Source organism: Athene noctua, chromosome 12 (assembly GCF_965140245.1).
Source record: "Athene noctua chromosome 12, bAthNoc1.hap1.1, whole genome shotgun sequence".
Lineage (NCBI taxonomy): Eukaryota > Metazoa > Chordata > Aves > Strigiformes > Strigidae > Athene > Athene noctua.
Window position 1 is genome coordinate 14,363,525 of NC_134048.1, and position 17,573 is coordinate 14,381,097.

General features: G+C 64.3%; 1 protein-coding gene across 4 annotated transcripts; it reads right to left on the reverse strand.

Annotated features, from left to right (window-relative positions):
• Positions 1-1,040: 1,040 nt before the first annotated feature.
• Positions 1,041-17,522, reverse strand: PDLIM7 (PDZ and LIM domain 7). Of its 4 annotated transcripts, XM_074915797.1 has the most exons (22): positions 17,432-17,522; positions 16,010-16,116; positions 12,237-12,388; positions 11,884-11,914; positions 10,205-10,221; positions 9,478-9,632; positions 9,084-9,120; positions 8,183-8,221; positions 7,904-8,058; positions 7,482-7,518; positions 6,806-6,844; positions 6,528-6,682; positions 6,130-6,166; positions 5,564-5,602; positions 5,285-5,439; positions 4,885-4,921; positions 3,754-3,812; positions 3,380-3,614; positions 3,122-3,302; positions 2,829-2,949; positions 2,232-2,347; positions 1,041-1,984 (listed from the first exon to the last, which is right to left on the reverse strand). In XM_074915797.1, exons 2-22 carry the CDS (start codon positions 16,112-16,114, stop codon positions 1,898-1,900), a joined length of 1,989 nt encoding a protein of 662 aa, XP_074771898.1. In that variant the 5' UTR covers positions 16,115-16,116; positions 17,432-17,522; the 3' UTR covers positions 1,041-1,897. The 4 variants fall into 4 exon arrangements, with proteins under 4 accessions (XP_074771898.1, XP_074771899.1, XP_074771900.1 ...); XM_074915798.1 differs by lacking the exons at positions 9,084-9,120; positions 9,478-9,632; positions 10,205-10,221; ... (2 more) ...; positions 16,010-16,116; positions 17,432-17,522 and adding an exon at positions 8,571-8,824 and having other exon boundaries at positions 7,904-8,221; XM_074915799.1 differs by lacking the exons at positions 4,885-4,921; positions 5,285-5,439; positions 5,564-5,602; ... (7 more) ...; positions 9,478-9,632; positions 10,205-10,221 and adding an exon at positions 11,005-11,177.
• Positions 17,523-17,573: the final 51 nt, after the last annotated feature.

Sequence of the window (17,573 nt, forward strand, 5' to 3'; positions counted from 1 at the left end):
CGCTCACGGGTTCCTGTCCTGGCTGAGCCAGGGCTGGCTCCGTCACTGCTCACGTGGGGCCGCGGTCACTTCACCTTCCCCTGCGCTTCCCCTGACCTTGGCAGCGCAGCTGGGACTCACACTCTGGCACTTACCCCATCCCAGGCAGGCACCGGCTGTTTCTGTCCCTTTTCGCAGCTGTGTCCTGCTGCTTCTCCATGTGACCGTCCCACCGCCTGCATGTGCCCCAGCCCTCATGAGTGCCCAGCCCAGCCCCACCCTGCCTCCATCATTCCCACTTTCCCCTCCCTGTTTTTGATGGGGTTTTGCACCAGGGAGATGTGGCACTGGGGAGATGTGGCACTGCAGCTGCAGGCCCGCTCTAGGTGATGCTGGGAGGCATTTGGCTTCCCGCAGCCAGCTCCTGCCCCCAGCAGAACCTTCCAGCAGATTAGCAAGACAATTTTCCTTATGATTGCTCATCATGGTAAGAGCTGCAATTATTAATGACCGTTCCAGCTGCCAAAGCAGAGCAGGAGGAGCGGCTCTTCCCCACACCCGCTGCCCCTGAGCCCGTTCCAGCCGGAGGTGCCGGCGCAGCCTCGCACCCATCCTTCGGGACAGCAGCTGCATCGCATGAGCGAACACTTGGCTGCTCTACGCTGGAGCGCGCCCAGCGCTGGTGCACGTGGCCCACGCGTGCCCTGTGACTTCTTGTCCCCTGCGCAGGATCTGGGGCCAAGGCACAGCAGGGACCCCCTGCAGGGTCTGACACCCATTTCCCCTTGCTGCAGCTTCTTTGCCCCCCAGATTAATTACCACCTCCGTTAGCAGTCCTGCCTGCTACGAAGAGAGGGACGAGCCAGGTGACATGAGGAGTCCAGCCCAGGCTGACGCAGGCAGAGGAGGAGAAATTCGAGGTGAAGATTCTCCCCGGGAAGCTGGAAGGAGCTGAGTCAGGCCCCAGAGGGGAGCAGGGTGAAGGCTGACCGTGACCTTCCCAGCCAGCCACACCTCGCTCGGAGAAACCGCAGGCCTCGAGACAGCCGGCACTTGCAGAGAAGTGTTTATTAAAGGCACTAAAAGCACCATGGCTACATCAGCAGCAGCCCAGCCGGAGAGTGTGGGTTTGGGAGAGGCATTTACAGGCCCAGGACAGCGGTGGCAGAGCGCTCTTTGGTAGGAAGCTATGCCCGAGCCTCGCGGGAGCCCGCCGGCTGGCCGACCACCAGCCCACACTGCCAGCCCATGGCTGGGGCGGGCTTGGCACGCTGCTCTGCTCCCCGGCACGGCTGGGCTCCAGCTGGGTGGGGGGGACACGAGGCACAGACCACCCTCGCCGGCATGCAGCCAGGGTAGGAAGCCACCGCAGCAGTTTGCAGGGCAGCTGGGGGGGGCTACCACAGCCAGGGCCCCCGCAGGGGAGCAGGGCCGGGTCTCCAGCCCCACACACTAAGCACACAGCAGGGAAGGTGGGGGAGAGAGTGGCAGGGGGCTGGTCCTCACCACCTCAGGGATGTGCTAGGAGCATCCCTGCCCTGGCGCTGAGCTGCCAGGCAGCTGGGCCCCAGCCGAGCAAGGGAGCAGCCCGGCTGAGCCGGACCCTCCCTGACTCCAGCCTCGGCACAGCCACGGCCACCACGCTGCGTGGCTCGCGGACAGGAGATCCATGCAGCGTCCCCTTCCTGGGGCTCCTAGGGCCAGTCAGGGGGCACAGAAGAGGCCACCCAGCTCTAAGGGACTCTGGGTCCAGCCCTGCCTCCGGCTGGAGCCAGGCCAGGAGCTGCCAGGAAAGAGGCAGGAGCGAGGGGAAGGGGTGAGGGCCCAGCCTGGCTCCCTGGGGGCAGCGGGGGCGGGGAGGGGGGAGAGGAACATGCAGGGCCAGGGACACGCGTGGGCGCAGCTGAACTCCGGCCCCTCACACGTGGGAGAAAGCGTGGCTCTTGCAGAGCGGCTTGTCCTTCTTGGAGTAGAACGTCTTCCCTTCCAGGTTGGTCTGGCAGATCTGGGGAGGAGAGCACAGGAGGTCAGGTCAGAGGGGCTGAGCCAGCCCCAGGGCTCAGCACTGGTGTCACACAGATGCCAAGGAGCAGGGAGCTCAGAGCAGGGTCCCAAGCCACCAGCACAGAGCCAAGCGGGGAAAACCTCGCGGCAGGAAGGACCCCACGCTGCTGGTGTACCCCACACAGGGCATGACTGCCAGGGAGAGCCCCGGCCCCACCAGCAGCCGGGGAGAGAGACACGTGGCTCACCGCACAGACGAAGCAAGTGTCATGCCAGCTGAAGCCCAGCGCCTCCAGGAACCGGTCCCCAGCGTCGATCTTGAAGTCACAGCCACGGCACTTGGTGCCAAACATCTTCTCGTAGTCTACGAGGAGAGGCAGAGCCCAGGTCAGCATTCCCCTGCACCACAGCCCCTTGTCCCAGGGCAGCAGGGCTGCGGCACGGGAGGGGTCCCACAGGCACAGCCTGAGGACGACTCACCACCAGCCCCGGGGGGACGATACCCGAGACACCTGGGCCAGATGCCGGTGCCATGCAGGGTGGCTCTGGCCACCAACGGGCCGCAGGGAGGAGGTTACAAACCTCATCTCCCAGGATGCAGCACTCGCCTTTGATGTACATCCTCTGTCATTGCCATGGCAACACGGGAGTGATGGCACTACCCACCTGGGATAGAGGGCTCAGGGCTGTGGGAGGGGTGTCCCCGTGTTCCCCATGGTGCAGGGGGAATCCTGCAGTGCAGGACAGCTCACCCCCCCATCCCTGTGGGCAGGTGCTGAGCCCCGATGGTGGTGCCCGGTACCCCAGGGCCATGTGGGGTGACACATGGGGTCCCCAGGTCCTACCTCTCTCGCAGTAGGGCTGTCCCTCCTCCATGTAGAAGGCACGGTTGCGGATGGGAGTTTTGCAGGCAGCGCACGTGAAGCACTGCACGTGCCAGGTCATCTTCAGTGCGTGCATGACCTCCTGGAGGGGAACTACTGTCAGCCAGGGGCAGGACACCCTGCGCTACGAGGGAGCACCACCCAAGGCAGGAAGGGACAAGGGGTCCCATGGGATGGGATAGGAAAGAGCCAGGCACCCGTAGGTGAGCAGGGAGCAAGGACAGAAGGTGTGGGGCAGGCTGAGTGACACTCACCCCAGTGATCTTCTTCTTGCACTTGGCGCAGTTGGGAGCGTAGCGCGTGTCGTAGCACTTGGGGCAGAAGATGGAGCCTTTCTCCTCAAAGAAGCCACCCTCATCCAGAACCTTCCTGCACTGGCAGCAGGTGAACTCCTCGGGGTGGTAATAATGTCCCAGCGCCACCAGGTAACGTCCCCTGTGGCACGACAAAGCCACGTCAGCCACACCAGGGCCCAGGACACTGGCGTGGTGGCAGTGGTGGCCAGGGCTCACCTGATGACCTTGTTGCACTTGTAGCAGAGGGGCGTGCGGCCAGGCCCTTCGGGGGCTTGCTGGGCCGCCTGCACGATGGAGCTGCGGTTCTGCATGGGGGTTGGCGTGGCCGGCTGGCTGTGCTTGCTCACCACCGTGCTCGTCTTGTCCGGGGCGTAGCGCTCGGCAAACGAGGGGTCCACAGCCCAGGGTGGGCGGCTGGCAGGGCCAGGGGTGGTGGTGGGGGTCCTGGGGGCTACACACACACACAAGTCTCCAGGACAGTGCCCCTGATCCCTCAGTAGCCCCCCCCCCAGCACCTGTGGCTGGACAAGCAGCAACCCCCAGCACCCCCATCCCTCTCCCCCCAAGCCCAGAGGAAACATTTTGCTCACCCATGCCCGGCTCGGTCTTCATCGCTGCTCCTGGGGACGGGTCCAGCACAGAGACCTGGCTACAGAACAAGCAGTTAATCCAGCCTGCCCTGCTCACCCACACTGCCCAATGGGCCTGTGAGTGCAGGCACGGGCACCCCCACCCCAACAAGCAGGCAGGAGCCAGCCAAGCCCCCGTGCCCAGCTGGTAGCTGGTTTGGTGATGGGGTACCAAGCCAAGCACCTTTAGCCCTGCAAAGACACAGCACCCTCGGGGTCTCTGGCATCCACCGTGGTGGTCTGGGAAGCAGCAGGGAGTACAGGCCTGCTGTGTTCCCACACCCAGCTCTGGGCTGCTCCAGACTGACCGGGGACCACACAGACCCCAGCTGCCCGCTCACACATGATGGTTGTCCCCAGACGCATGAGGGTGCAGAGGGGTTTGGACCTGACCCACCATGGGGAGCCCCGGGGTCCAGCTCTGGCAGAGTTGGGGACAGGCAGGGTTCTGCCATCCACCCCTGCCAGCTAGGCAGGGCCAGGCTGCTCCTGGGAGGGGCAAGGCCTGTAATACCCCCCAACCCGGCAGGCTGCCAGCACTGAGCTTGAGAGCAGGCAGGGAAATCTGGGGCCAGGGAGACATGGCCCATCGGAGAAAGGGGACAGGGACAGAGGGAGAGCCAATGGCTCTGTGCTTCTGCAGGGCAAAGACAAGAAGGAGATGGCTACAAAATCAGGAGCATTTATTTGTGACAGAGCAAACTGGGCAGAGCTAGGACCCAACAGTCACAGCACCAGGGCAAAAGGTGTTGTGGAGAGGTGAAGGCAAAAACAGGGAGGGGATGTGCAGCACCCCCAGCCCTGGCTCCCTTCCCTGCCCCCATGCAGGGAGAAGCCAGTGACACTTGCCCAGCTGTCTGACTGCTGCAGCCCCAAGGGACGTTGTGTCCCAGGGTTCAGGCGCTGCCCACACTTCACAACACCCCCAGCAATGTTCTGCCTGTGCCACCCAGCCACCCCCGACCGGCTGAGTCCGGGACAGCACGGTGCAGCTCAACATCCCCAGCTCAGTGCCAGCACTGCCCGGCGGGTCCTGCCCGGGACATGCAGCCCCGTGGCTCCTCCTGCTGCCCTGGTGCACACTCCCCTTACCTGGGCTTTTTAACAAAAACATCATCAAGATCCTCCACTGAGTAGCAGCAGGAGAGAAAGGAGGAGACTGAATCAGTCTGTGGCAACCCGGGACAGCAGGAAGGAAAGGGAAGGGAAGGGAAGGGAAAGGCAGGAAAACCGACCTCTCCTCCCACCACCCTCCTGCCCCAACACACAGCCCTGCCCAGCCCCGGGGCAGAGCACGGCCCCAGCCCAGCAGCACCACCACGAGCCCATGCACAGCCCCGGGCAGCAACCACTGCCTCAGCCACCCTGAAGGGTCAACTTGGGGCCAAAATCAAGCTCCCGGTGCCACATCGCCCCACAGCCTCTGCCGGGCACTGGCTACTCCAGAGAAGTCTGGCACTCCCAGGCAGCAGTGGGCCCTGCAGGAACTTACGGCCATCTGTGCCTGTCAGACGGGCCAGTTTGCGGAAGGAGCGGGACTGGGAGGTCCCAGTGCGGGGCTGCCAGTCCTCAGCATCCTCTATCAGCCGCAACTTCCCAGGGTCACACACGGGGGTGCTGGGGGGCTCCAGTGGCTGTGAGAGCTGCCTGCGAGGGACAGAGGGCAGGCACTCAGCTGGCACCACGCATGGACACAGCACTGCAGCACTGGGCAGTGCTCACAAAGGAGCACTTGCACACACCAACCCCCTCAGCAGACCCTGGCACTCACCGCTGCACCCCTGTGCCCCAGTCAGACCCATGGACATCCCTGTGGCATTGGAAAAAACGGCGGCACAACAGTCAGTGGATGAGCCATGGCTCAGTGCACCCCTCCCATATGTACCCCCAGCCCCACAGAGATGCCAGCAACCTTCACTCCAGACCAGCCTTGCAGCTGCCTCACAGGACATCGTGCCCCAGGTCCGGGCACTGGCCAGCACCTCCCAACACCCCCAGCAAGGTGTTGGCAGCACCATCAACTGTCCCTACCCATTGTGTCCAGGACACCTCAGTGCATCCTCAGGCCCACAGAAAAGCCAGCAACACTCACCCAGCTCTGCCCAGCCACCCTGCAGCCCCCACCAGACTCACATGTCCTTACACCCAAGGACCAGGCACTGCCCAGAACCTCCCAAAACCCACAACCAGGTTTTGCCAATGCCTCCAGCCTCCTCCAGGACCCATTTGTCGAAGCAGCCATGGTGCAGCTCAGTGCCAGCTGTGCCCAGAGTCCTGCCCAGGACATGCAGCCCTGTGTACAGCTCCTGCTGCCTCCCTGGTACACACCCCCCTTACCTGGGCTTTTTTGTATGCTCATCCTCACGATCCTCCACTGAGAGCAGCAGGAGAGAAAGGAGGAGACTAAGTCAATCTGCGGTGATCGAGGCCCAGGGACAGCAGAAGGGAAGGAGACGAAAAGGAAAGGCAGAACCCGACCTCTCCTCCCACCACCCTCCTGCCCCAACACACAGCCCTGCCCAGCCCCGGGGCAGAGCACGGCCCCAGCCCAGCGGCACCACCACGAGCCCATGCACAGCCCCGGGCAGCAACCACTGCCTCAGCCACCCTGAAGGGTCAACTTGGGGCCAAAATCAAGCTCCTGGTGCCACATCGCCCCACAGCCTCTGCCGGGCACTGGCTACTCCAGAGAAGTCTGGCACTCCCAGGCAGCAGTGGGCCCTGCAGGAACTTACGGCCATCTGTGCCTGTCAGACGGGCCAGTTTGCGGAAGGAGCGGGACTGGGAGGTCCCAGTGCGGGGCTGCCAGTCCTCAGCATCCTCTATCAGCCGCAACTTCCCAGGGTCACACACGGGGGTGCTGGGGGGCTCCAGTGGCTGTGAGAGCTGCCTGCGAGGGACAGAGGGCAGGCACTCAGCTGGCACCACGCATGGACACAGCACTGCAGCACTGGGCAGTGCTCACAAAGGAGCACTTGCACACACTACCCCCTCAGCAGACCCTGGCACTCACCGCTGCACCCCTGTGCCCCAGTCAGACTCATGGACATCCCTGTGGCACCAGAAAAAACAGCAGCACACGTCAGTGACTGAACCATGACTCAGTGCATTCCTCCTGTATGCACCCCCAGCCCCAGAGCCCCACAAAGATGTCGGCAGCCTTCACTCCAGACCAGCCCAGCAGCCCCACAGGACATCACACCCCAGGTCTAGGCACTGGCCAGCACCTCCCAACACCCCCAGCAAGGTGTTGGCAGTGCCACCAGCTGCCCCTACCCAGTGTCCGGGACACCATGCTGCAGTTTGGCCTCCTCAGCTCAGCGCCAGCAGTGCCCAGCAGGTCCTGCCACACAGCCAGCACAGGGACAGCTCAGTGTGGGGTCACCCCGACTGGGGACAACCTTCCTGGCAGGGACCCTCCCGAGGTGATGGTCAGAGCAGTGGCTGAGCACTGGCGGTGCCCATCACACGGCAAGCACAGGGTGGGCTCTGCAGCTCTGCCAACAACTCGGTTCTGGGGAGAGGATGGAGGAGGAGGGGAGAAGAGAAGAAACAGCAACAGTGACAGGACAAAGCTTCCCTGGTCTCACTGCAAGCAGCAAGCGTGAGGGTGAACCAGTCGGACAGGCTGAGCCCCAGGTGGGCACCCTCGTGGCTCCTGCTGCCGCCCTGGCACACACTCCCCTTACCTGGGCTTTTTAACAAGCTCATCCTCCTGATCCTCCACTGAGCACAGCAGGAGAGAATGGAGGAGACACAGTCAGTCTGCAGCAACCAAGGCCCAGGGACAGTAGGAAGGGAAGGGAAAGGAGGAAAACCGACTTCTTCTCCCACTGAATTCCCACCCCAACACCTCAGACACAGACTCCGGCGCAGCCGTGGGGCAGAGCAGGGCCCCAGCCCAACAGCACCGCTACGTACCCCCCCATGTCCCCAGCCCACGCACAGCCCTGGGCAGCTCCCGACAGCGACAGCTCAGCCTGCCCGGAGGGGCCACACGGGGCCAAAATCAAGCCTCCAGTGCCCCCTAGGCCTCTGTTGGGTTCTGGCTACTCTGGCAAAGCTGGGCACCCCCAGGCAGGCAGCCAGTGCTGATGCTGCAGGAACTTACTGCTGTCTGTGCCCATCAGACGGGCCAGTTTGAGGAAGGAGCGGGACTGGGAGGTCCCGGTGCAGGGCTGCCAGTCCTCAGCATTCTCTATCATACGCAACTTCCCGGGGTCACACACGGGGGTGCTGGGGGGCTCCAGTGGCTGTGAGAGCTGCCTGCGAGGGACAGAGGGCAGGTACTCAGCTGGCACCAGACATGGACCCAGCACTGCAGCACTGGGCAGCACTCCCAAAGGTGCCCTCAGACACACCGACCCCCTCAGCAGACCCTGGCACTCACCGCTGCACCCCTGTGCCCCAGCCAGACCCATGGGTATCCCTGTGGCATCGAAAAAAACGGCGGCACAACAGTCAGTGGATGAGCCATGGCTCAGTGCACCCCTCCCGTATGCACCCCCAGCCCCACAGAGGCTCCAGCCCCACAGAGATGCCAGCAGCCTTCACTCCAGACCAGCCTTGCAGCCACCCTGCATCCCCGTGGGACATCGTGCCCCAGGTCCAGGCACTGGCCAGCACCTCCCAACACCCCCAGCAAGGTGTTGGCAGTGCCACCCACTATGTCCGGGACACCTCGGTTATCCGCAACCCCATGGAGAAGCCGGCAGCATTCACTCCAGACCAGCCTCGTGGCCAATCCCCAGTCCCCCAGAAAAGCCAGTGACACCCACCCAGCTCTGCCCAGCCGCTCCACGCCAGGCTCACAGGACATCGTGCCCCACGTCCAGGTGCTGCCCAGCACCTCCTGACACCCCCAGCAAGGTGTTCCCAGTGCCACCAGCCTCCTCCAGAGCCCATTTGCTCAAGAAGCAACGGTGCAGCTCAGCCTCCCGAGTTCCGTGCCAGCAGTGCCCAGCGGGTCCTGCCCAGCACACCCAGCACAAGGACAGCTTGTCTGGCAGGCAGGTGCCAGGGCAGGACCCTCCCGAGGTGATGGTCAGAGCAGTGGCGGAGCGCTGGCGGTGCCCATCACGGGGCGAGCACAGGGTGGGCTCTGCCAACAGCTCGGCTCTGGGGAGGAGGAGAGGACAGAGGGGGAACAGGAGGAGAGAAGAGAAGAAACAACAGGCAAAGAGCTTCACCAGTGTCACTGCAAGCAGTGAGTGCAAACCAGCTGGGTGCGCTGAGCCCCAGGTGGGCACCCTCGTGGCTCCTGCTGCCGCCCTGGCACTCGCTCCCCTTACCTGGGCTTTTTAACAAGCTCATCCTCCTGATCCTCCACTGAGCGCAGCAGGAGAGAACGGAGGAGACACAGTCAGTCTGTGGCAACCAAGGCCCGGGGACAGCAGGAAGAGAAAGGCAGGAAAACCAACCTCTCCTCCTGCTGCCCTCCTGCCCCAACTCACGTCCCTGCCCAGCCCTGGGGCAGAGCACGGCCCCAGACCAGCATCACCACCAGGAGCCCATGCACAGCCCTGAGCAGCTCCCACTGCCTCAGCCCCCCCAGAGGGGCCACACAGGGCCAACACCAACACTCCAGTGCCACGATGCACCACGGCCTTTATCTGACTCCAGTTGTGCCAGCAAAGCTGGGCACCCCTGGGCAGGCAGCCAGCCCTGGGTCCTGCAGGAACTTACGGCCATCTGTGCCCATCAGCTGGGCCAGTTTGCGGAAGGAGCGGGACTGGGAGGTCCCGGTGCGGGGCTGCCAGTCCTCAGCATCCTCTATCAGCCGCAGCTTCACAGGGTCACACGTGGGGGTGCTGGGGGGCTCCAGTGGCTGTGAGAGCTGCCTGTGAGTGACAGTCATCTGTCAAATCTGACAGATCCCCACAACATCACCTCCCGGGGGCTACTACAAACCTCCCCCAGCATAGAACCACAGCACACCAGTACATGAGACGCCACACGCTGCCTTACTCCCCAGACCCCCTACTCCTCCTCAGTGGAGGAAGGGCCCATTAGGGACTGACCACCATTCCTGGCAGTCTGAGACTGGCCCAAAGGGCCTGGAGGAAAAAGGACAGGACAAGAATAAGCTAAGGTCAAAAAATCACTGGCAGGGGAGTTGGATGAGAGCCCAGGTGCCCAGCACAGCACGGCAGCTCTTGCCCAGCCAAGTCACATCTTGGGGAGCAGGGAAGGGATCACGTGCAAGGACACTGCAGGGCCCCAGCAGCTGGCAGAGACAGGTAATGCTCGCCCTTCAGGCCAGGGACAGTTTGCTGCCAGGGGCGACCCACCCACATGGGCAGAGCAGTATGTGCTGCCTGTCCCCGGGGTTGTCCCTGCCCCAGAGAATGGGGCACTAGCAGGGAAGAGGCATGCAGGGAGGATAGAAAGAGCAGGCAGAAGGCTTACTGACTTGTCAAGGCTCAGCACCTGTAAGGGAGAGGGAAAGAGAAAGGGAGGAGAGAAAGAAAGAAAAAGGAAGGTGAAATTAGACCCGCAGCACCCAAGAAGTTTCCAGAGCTCACTTATGGACTGCACCAGTCACCCTACCCCTGAGATTCAGCTCACCCAGGGCTGGGAGCACACTGGGACACAGGGGCAGACACTGATGCAGCAGACCGTGCCTCCCTCAGCCCCCCAGAACAGGCCTGGGTGCCCAGGGCAGCCAGGGACACACACCCCCATTGCCCAGTTTCAGGGCACCACGGCAGCTCTCGGCAGGAGGGTCAGGGACTGGCAGCTGCCGGACACACAGCAGCCGGGTGGGCAGCCTGCAGAGGTGGGAGCTTCTTCCCTGCCAGCAGGGTGAGGACGGCACTGCCCAGGCCTCAAGGGCTTCACTTTGCTCAGCCCATACTGGCAGCTAAGGGATCAGCAGGACATCCCCAGGCAAGCGCTGGCTGGTGGCCACCACGCAGCCGCCACCTCCCTGCTGCCACAGACGCCAGCAAGTGTTCTGCTGCAATTGCCGTGCTGTGCCCTGCAGGATTCCCCACAGGCTGACACGTCCCTAAGTGAGGGACCAGCATGTGCGTGGCTATGTGTCCCCACACGCAACAGTCCTGTTGTGCCACCTCAGCGCCAGCCATCAGGGCACCCCAGCATGGGCACTGTCGCCCACTCCCACCCATGGGTGCCTGGCATGCAAGGCGCAGCAGGGCCAGGCAGCGGGCTCCCCCCGATCCTCAGGGAGCAGGACAAACAGCAACGTACCCATTGTGCTGGGGGGTGCAGGTGGGCGCCAGGGGCGTGTACGTCACGGGTTTCGTCACCAGCCCGGGCCGTGGGTTCGGAGGCGAGCCGGCCCCGAAGGGCCGAGCTGTTTTGTTGAGGGCGGTGCTGGGAGCGAAGTTATATTTCAGGGGTTCAGAGCAGGGGAGTGAGTCCTGAGCAAGACAAAACACACAGACATGGGCTCACACGTCAAGCAGCATGCAAGGGGTAGCCCCGGGCCAGGCAACGCAGCAGGCAGCCAGGTAGGAAAGCTGGACAGCACGTGCACCTCAGGTACCAGGGTCTGCCAGGCTGGATCCTCTCTCCGCAGGGCACCCAGCCCAGCGACAGCAGGTCACAAGCCCAGCCTGAGGGTCATTGGAGTATTAGTAAGTGCCCCGGACGCTCACTGCTCCCTGCAGCGGGGCAGCACATGCACACATGCCAATCACAATTGCCCCACGATGTCAAACACATGCAGGTGGCTTCCATCCAGGAGCCGCCGGTCACCGGCCCCCACCCTGCCTCCCTGTGCCAGGGCACACCCCAGCATTAGCAAACAAGGGGCCCCAAGGCTATGCTGTGGCTGCCTGGCCTCATCCCCTGTGATGGCCCCTCTGCATCCCTGCCTGCACCCAGCACCAGCGGGGGCACAGACAGGCAGCAGCCAGGGCCCGGGTGCCTGCTGGGCAGATCCTGCTCCCTCCAAATCCCTGTGCTGCCAGGGGTCAGAGATGCTCCTCCAGCAGGGAGTCTTCCAGCCCTCCAAACACACCCCGGCCCCCCAGAAGCAAAGTCCATTTGTCCATATACACTCAGAGATTCCCCTCCCCTGAGACAATGCTGAGCTGCCACTGCAGCGCAAGGAGCAACACGTACCTTCTGCGTCTTCCCCAGGTGGTTCTGGGCTCTGCAAGAGAGGAGACAGTTGGGCAGATGCTGGAACCGGCCCAGTCACTGCCAGGGTGCTGGTACCCCAGGGATGCAGCACCCACCTGAGGGGAGCCACGGCCAGCTGGCACTGCCCCGTGGCTCACAGGTGAGGGCCAGCAGCGAGGCTTAAGCCTCATCCAGGCAAGCAGAGCCCCTGAACCCAGCCAGAGGCTGCCAGCCTCTGAGCAAGCAGCAGTGATGCTGGGAAATGGTGATGCCAGGAGATGGCACTGGGCAGAGGGCCTGGATCTGCTCCCACCACACCAGGACCCCAAGTTTGCAGGACCCACAAATCCTACCTGCTCAGGGTGAGGCAGAGCCTGTCCCCACAGGCACGGATCCTGTTCTGGGCCTCGATGTGTGTCATGGAGCTGGTACTCTCCCCGTCGATGTACAGTACCCAGTCGCCCACTCCCACGCCAGCCTGGGCTGCCTTCCCGCCCGGCGTCAGCTGCAGGACAGACACAGTCAGGGAGAGCCAGGCCGGCCGAGCAGCAACGCAGGAGCAAAGGGATACCCACGTCCTCATGAGAGCAGGGGTCTGCTGGGGCCCGAGCTCCCTCAAGCAAGGCCCAGCCCAGCCCAGGACACCATACAGACCTGACCCAGGGGGAGATAGGGACCCCCAGATCACCCATTTCAAAGTGCATTAGCCCACAGCAGCCTCTTCTCCCCCTTCACTGCCCCAGGGCGCTGCCCAGCCCCTGCCCTCTGGCATGGCTGAAGGCCACACCAGCACCCCGGGGCCCCGTCCCCATGACGCTGAACACGGCGGAGGCGGTGCTGGCTCAGCCTTGGCAGGAGGCCTGGACGCCCCTCGGAGCCGTCCCAGCAGTCCTGGGGCAGGAAGGGAGAGCAGTGAGTCAGGGCTCGTCAGGCAGCCCACGTCTCGCTGCAAACCACAGGCATGTCCAGCCCTTCGCCTGGGGTGAGAAGCGGGGCAGGGGAGGCAGCCCCCGGGCACTCCCCCCAGCCACCCGTGCTCCCGTCCTGGTGCCGGCAACGCACAGACGTTACCTCATCCCAGCAGTGGAGCGGGAGCCCCCCGAAGGGCAGGGAAACACCCGCCCCCACCCATGCTGCTCCCCCAGACCTCACCCCGTCGGGGCAGCCGGGAGCACGGCCACAGGTTCCCCTGCCCGGCCACAGTGCTGGGGATGCACCTTGTCCCCAGCACGGCTCTACGGCATGGATCTACATCAGCCCGATGCCAAGAAGCAGAGGTTGCCCTCCCCTCCCGCCGGGGATGCACAGCCAAATGAGAGCAGGGCCCTGAGCGTCACACGCAGCTCCCAGGCACTGACAGACAGACACACAGACAGACAGACGTGGGCAGGCTGCAGCCATTCCTGCTCCTCCAGCAAGGAAGAACTTGAGGCGCTTGGACCCGGACCAAGTATTTCCTCAAGTCCTGTTCGACATGAACATAAAAGGAGCGAGCCAGATTCCCAGCGCCGTCAGAGGGTTGAAAAATCCCTGCCGCCGAGTCCCAGCTCCTCCTTGCCCATGCACAGGGCCCGGCTCGCCCCAAAGCCACACTCCCCTTCCCCGCACCAACACTGGCCCTCCCCGTGAGGGCAAATCCCACACCCGGGCTGGCCGTGGCCCAGCTCCACATGCATCCCACTGCCATCCCTGTCGGGACAGGGTTACCCGCTCTGGTGCACCCATGCCACTGCTCCTTCTGCCTGGCACAGGAGAGTGCCCTGGGCGGCAAGTGGAGCCGACCAGCTCCTGGCCACAATTGCTGCAAGTCCTGGCTTGCTGCCCTGGAGGGCTGGGGAAGGCACAGGGCGGCCACGTGGGTTTGGAGGCAGGAGTGGGAGCTGGGAGAGGTTTTCACACAGCTGCCTGGGAAGGGGAGAGCACAGCAGGCTGCGTCACGCAGCCGCACCCAACCTGGCCAGCACCGCCACTCTCCCCTTCCCCCTCCACACTGGCACGCCAGGAAACCCCTTCGGCAGGTGCCAGCTCAGCTGGGAGCCCTGGCAGTGCCAGCCCCAGCCCTCTCGCTTCCCGCCTGGCCCCGCTAACCAGAGCTTCCTTCCTCCCCTCTCCGCCCAGCCAGGCCTTTGTTTCCTGAGCCTCCGTCACCACACCCGGTGAGGTGCCCACCGACCACCCCTGTCCAGGGCTTGGGCACTCTGGTCAGAGCTTCACCCAGCATGGACATGAGTTGGGTGCCTGCACAAGGGCCCAAGCAGCATCTCCCAGTGCCTTCCTGCCTGCAGCACTGACGGTGTCTCCTCTTCCCCAGCTGGCAGGTACCAGGATGTGCCGCACAGCACCCAGCTCCCCAGACACCAGCCCTTACTCTGGCTCCACAACAAGCAGCTCAGGACCACGGTCTTGCAGCCTCCCTAACCAAGGTGTCAGGACCCCAGCAGAGCCCCTTGCCACAAGAGGCGTATGCATAGAGGACCAGGGCAGCATCTCTTTTGTGTGTCCACTGAGCTGAAGCAGCCTCACAACTCACCCAGTAGCATCACAGTGATGGACACAACTGAGCCCTAAAGCACACACCACTGCTACTCTCCCCATGCTCCCCAGATCCACAGAATAGGACCCCACTGCAGCCCCCAAAGCCAGGGCAGGATGTCTCATTCCAGCCCACTCTGGCAGCCCCAGGCCTGGCAGGACAGCCTGCCCTGCCTGCCAGTGCCCCTGCTCAAGACAAGCCGTGGCCAAGGACAGCAACATGCTCCAGGCAGGAGCTTTAGGGCTAGGGATGCCTCTGGGGTGCAAAGTAGCACAGGGTTACCCCTTCCCATCAGACAGAGCCCACCATCCTGCCACACAGCCCAGCCTCACCAGAGAGCCCCCCAAAGCTGGCTACATCCCCGGGAATGCCCTTGCTGCTGCTCCTGCCTGCCCTGCCCAGGACAGCAGCATTGCCCAAGCCCTGAGGGCAGTGCTGGCCTGCTCACACAGCAGGGCCGCTGCTTCACGAGGCCCCTGCCCCAGGCTTTGGGAGGCTCCTCCATCCGACCAGACCCTTTGTTAAGCACTGGCTCGCAGCCAAGAGAAACATTTTTTAGAGAATAAACTCGCTGAAGCCATCTCTGCGTGTTCAGCAGAGATCGGCAGGCCCTGGGGCAGCGGCACTGGTGACTCCAGCCTTGCACAGTGCCCTCAGGGTCTGTGCTCCACGCTGGGGTGCTGCCGAGACCCACACACCCCGGGACAGGCGCGCGGTGCCAGTCTCGTGCGGGGGGCAGGCCCCCACGCAGTGCTCGGTGCCACAACCAAAGTTGTCCTTTGAGAAGCAGCCTCTACGCCAGCTGCCTAAGCGTCAGCATCACAGACGATGCAGTTGCATTCCAAGGCTTATAAGGCAATTGCGTGGCCGGAGCCACAGTCAGCACCCACCCAGGGGACTGGGCCACCCAGGGACAGGGACCCGCACATGCCTAAGGGCCAGACCCGGCCTGGGCGAGCAGTGCACCAGGCATGGCTTGCACCAGGTGCCTCTGCCCCAACCAGCCGGCAGCAAACATCTCTCACTCACGTCGGAGAAACAGGCTGGTTTTGCGGAGGGAACCATGTCCCAGTGCAGGCAGCAGTGCAGGCAGAAGTGCAGTCTTCCTCCCCTCCCTGCCCGTGTCAGCAGGAGCCAGCTCAGGTGTGGAGCTGGAAGCCATGCAGCAGGAGAGAGGGCAGAAGGGCACGAGCCAGGTCCTGGGACGCTGAGCCCAGCGTCATGGTGTGGACCAGGAGGCCGGCCCCACAGCTCAGAGACGGTGAGAGCAGCTCCCCTCCCCCTGTGGTGGGCATGCTCCGGAAGGGGCCTCCTCTGCCCCCCCAACAGCCAGAATGACTCTGCAGAGGCTGTGCAGCATTTCACATCTCTGCTGCAGTCCTCTGCCCGGAACACCCCCGTGCCAGACTGCAGCTGATAAGGCACAAAGAGGCTACGCAGAGCCCGGCAGGGCAGGACACAGCACTCCCAGGGCCCCGGCTCATCTGCATCCCCCGTACAGCTCTGCTTCAGCCACCTGGATGCAGATGCCACGGCCTCCCACCCCCAGAGGCAGGAGGAAGGATGGGTGTCACCAGTCCTGGCTTTGCTTACCCTGGAGATGGACAGTGGCATGCTGAAATCCTTCCCTCCCTGCAGCCTGAAGCCCCAGGGCGCCGGCCCATTCAGCATCACTTTGTAGGATTCCATGTCGCCCATCTCTGCAAGGGAAGAGGGTGCGATCCTAATGTTAGGGTACATGGGAACAAGGCAGGGAGAGCAAGCGAGGAGAGGGCCCAGTGCCTGGCAGGATGAGGCAGGTCACATTTCCAACAGTAACTCCACCCTGACCATCCTACACTGTGGTTAGAGACGCACCCCAAATCTCTCAGCATCTCCTCCATCACCGTCAGAGCTAAGGGGCCCAGGCTAACACTGATGAGTGCCAGAGAGCCAGGCACAGCCCCTCTGCCACATGCAGTGGAGCGCCTGCAGGATCTGCTCTCCCTTTCCCAAACCTGGGATGTGCTCTCCCTTGCAGCACCCCAGAAACATACTGCTGAACACCAAGCGCATTTGAGACTGCGGGGAAGTGACAGCAGGTACGCAAGGATGGGAACCAGAAGCGTTTTAACACGGTAAATTAGCAGCAGCAGCGCAGGAGCTGCGTGATGCCACCCGAGGCGCCCGGCAGAGCAGCCAGGCTGGCGCTCCGGCAGCCGGCCGAGCAGATGCTACCTGGGAGCGAGCCCATCTCCGCACAGAGCCGGGGCTTCGGCGGGGAGGGAATCCCGGCGCTCCCCTGCCTGCCAGGGCAGCGCTGACAGCTGTCAGCCGGCCAAGGCTCCGGGCAGGCGGGACGGCCCCAGCCTCCCGCCCACCCCTCACCTGGAAGGGCCTCCACAAGCCCCCCAGGACCTTTCTCCCCCCGCAAGCAGGGGCCAGGGCCAGCTCCGCGGTCCCGGGGCCCTCCCCACCCCTCGCAAGGGGCGGCCGGCTCCCAGCGGGGAGGCGGCAGGGCTGGGGGCCAGCGTGCCCCCGCTCTCCCCGGCCCGGTGCGGGCTATATAAGGCGTGTAAGACGACACCAGCCCGCTCCCCGCTCGGGAGGGCCGGGGGAAGGCTGCGTGTCAGGCATTCCCGGCGCCCGGCAGCCGCGCAAGCCCCAGCGAGGCGCCGGGACCGGAGCGCAGGCAGGAAGGCAGGGCGGGCGGGCAGCCCCCCGCGGGGCTGGGGACGGGCTGGGCGTCCCCCCTTGCTCCTGAGGAGCCGCCAGCCCTGCCCCCCGGGCCCCGTTCCCCACCCCGACCCGCCGGGACCCCCAGGCCCCCTCCCCATCCCGTCGCACACAGCCCAGTAGCCCGGCCCTAGGCTCGGCCCAATCCTGCCCCACACGGGCCCGACCCCGACCAACCGCCTTCCCCCAGACCCAGGCCTCCCAGCCCTGCACCCCTCGTGCCCTCCGCGCCCCCTCCCCAGCAGAGGAGGACCCCCCAGCCCTGCCGCGGCCCGCCCCGGCCCTTCCGCGCTCACTCACCCGCGGCCGGGCGGGCCCCCGGCGGAGCGGGGCCGAGCGGGCGGCGGAGCGGAGCAGGCGGACGCGGGACTCGAACCCGGGCACCGCCCCCGCCCGGCCCGGCCCTATATAGGAATGAGAGGGGGCGGAGCCAGCGAACGGC

Coding starts and splice junctions, on each gene's coding strand:
- PDLIM7 (XM_074915797.1), bottom strand. CDS start 16,114: ATGGGCGACATGGAATCCTACAAAGTGATGCTGAATGGGCCGGCGCCC. Junction 11,915..12,236: donor CTCTGCCTCACCCTGAGCAG/GTAGGATTTGTG, acceptor CCTCTCTTGCAG/AGCCCAGAACCACCTGGGGA. Junction 3,813..4,884: donor GTTTTTGTTAAAAAGCCCAG/GTAAGGGGAGTG, acceptor CTTGTTCTGTAG/CCAGGTCTCTGTGCTGGACC.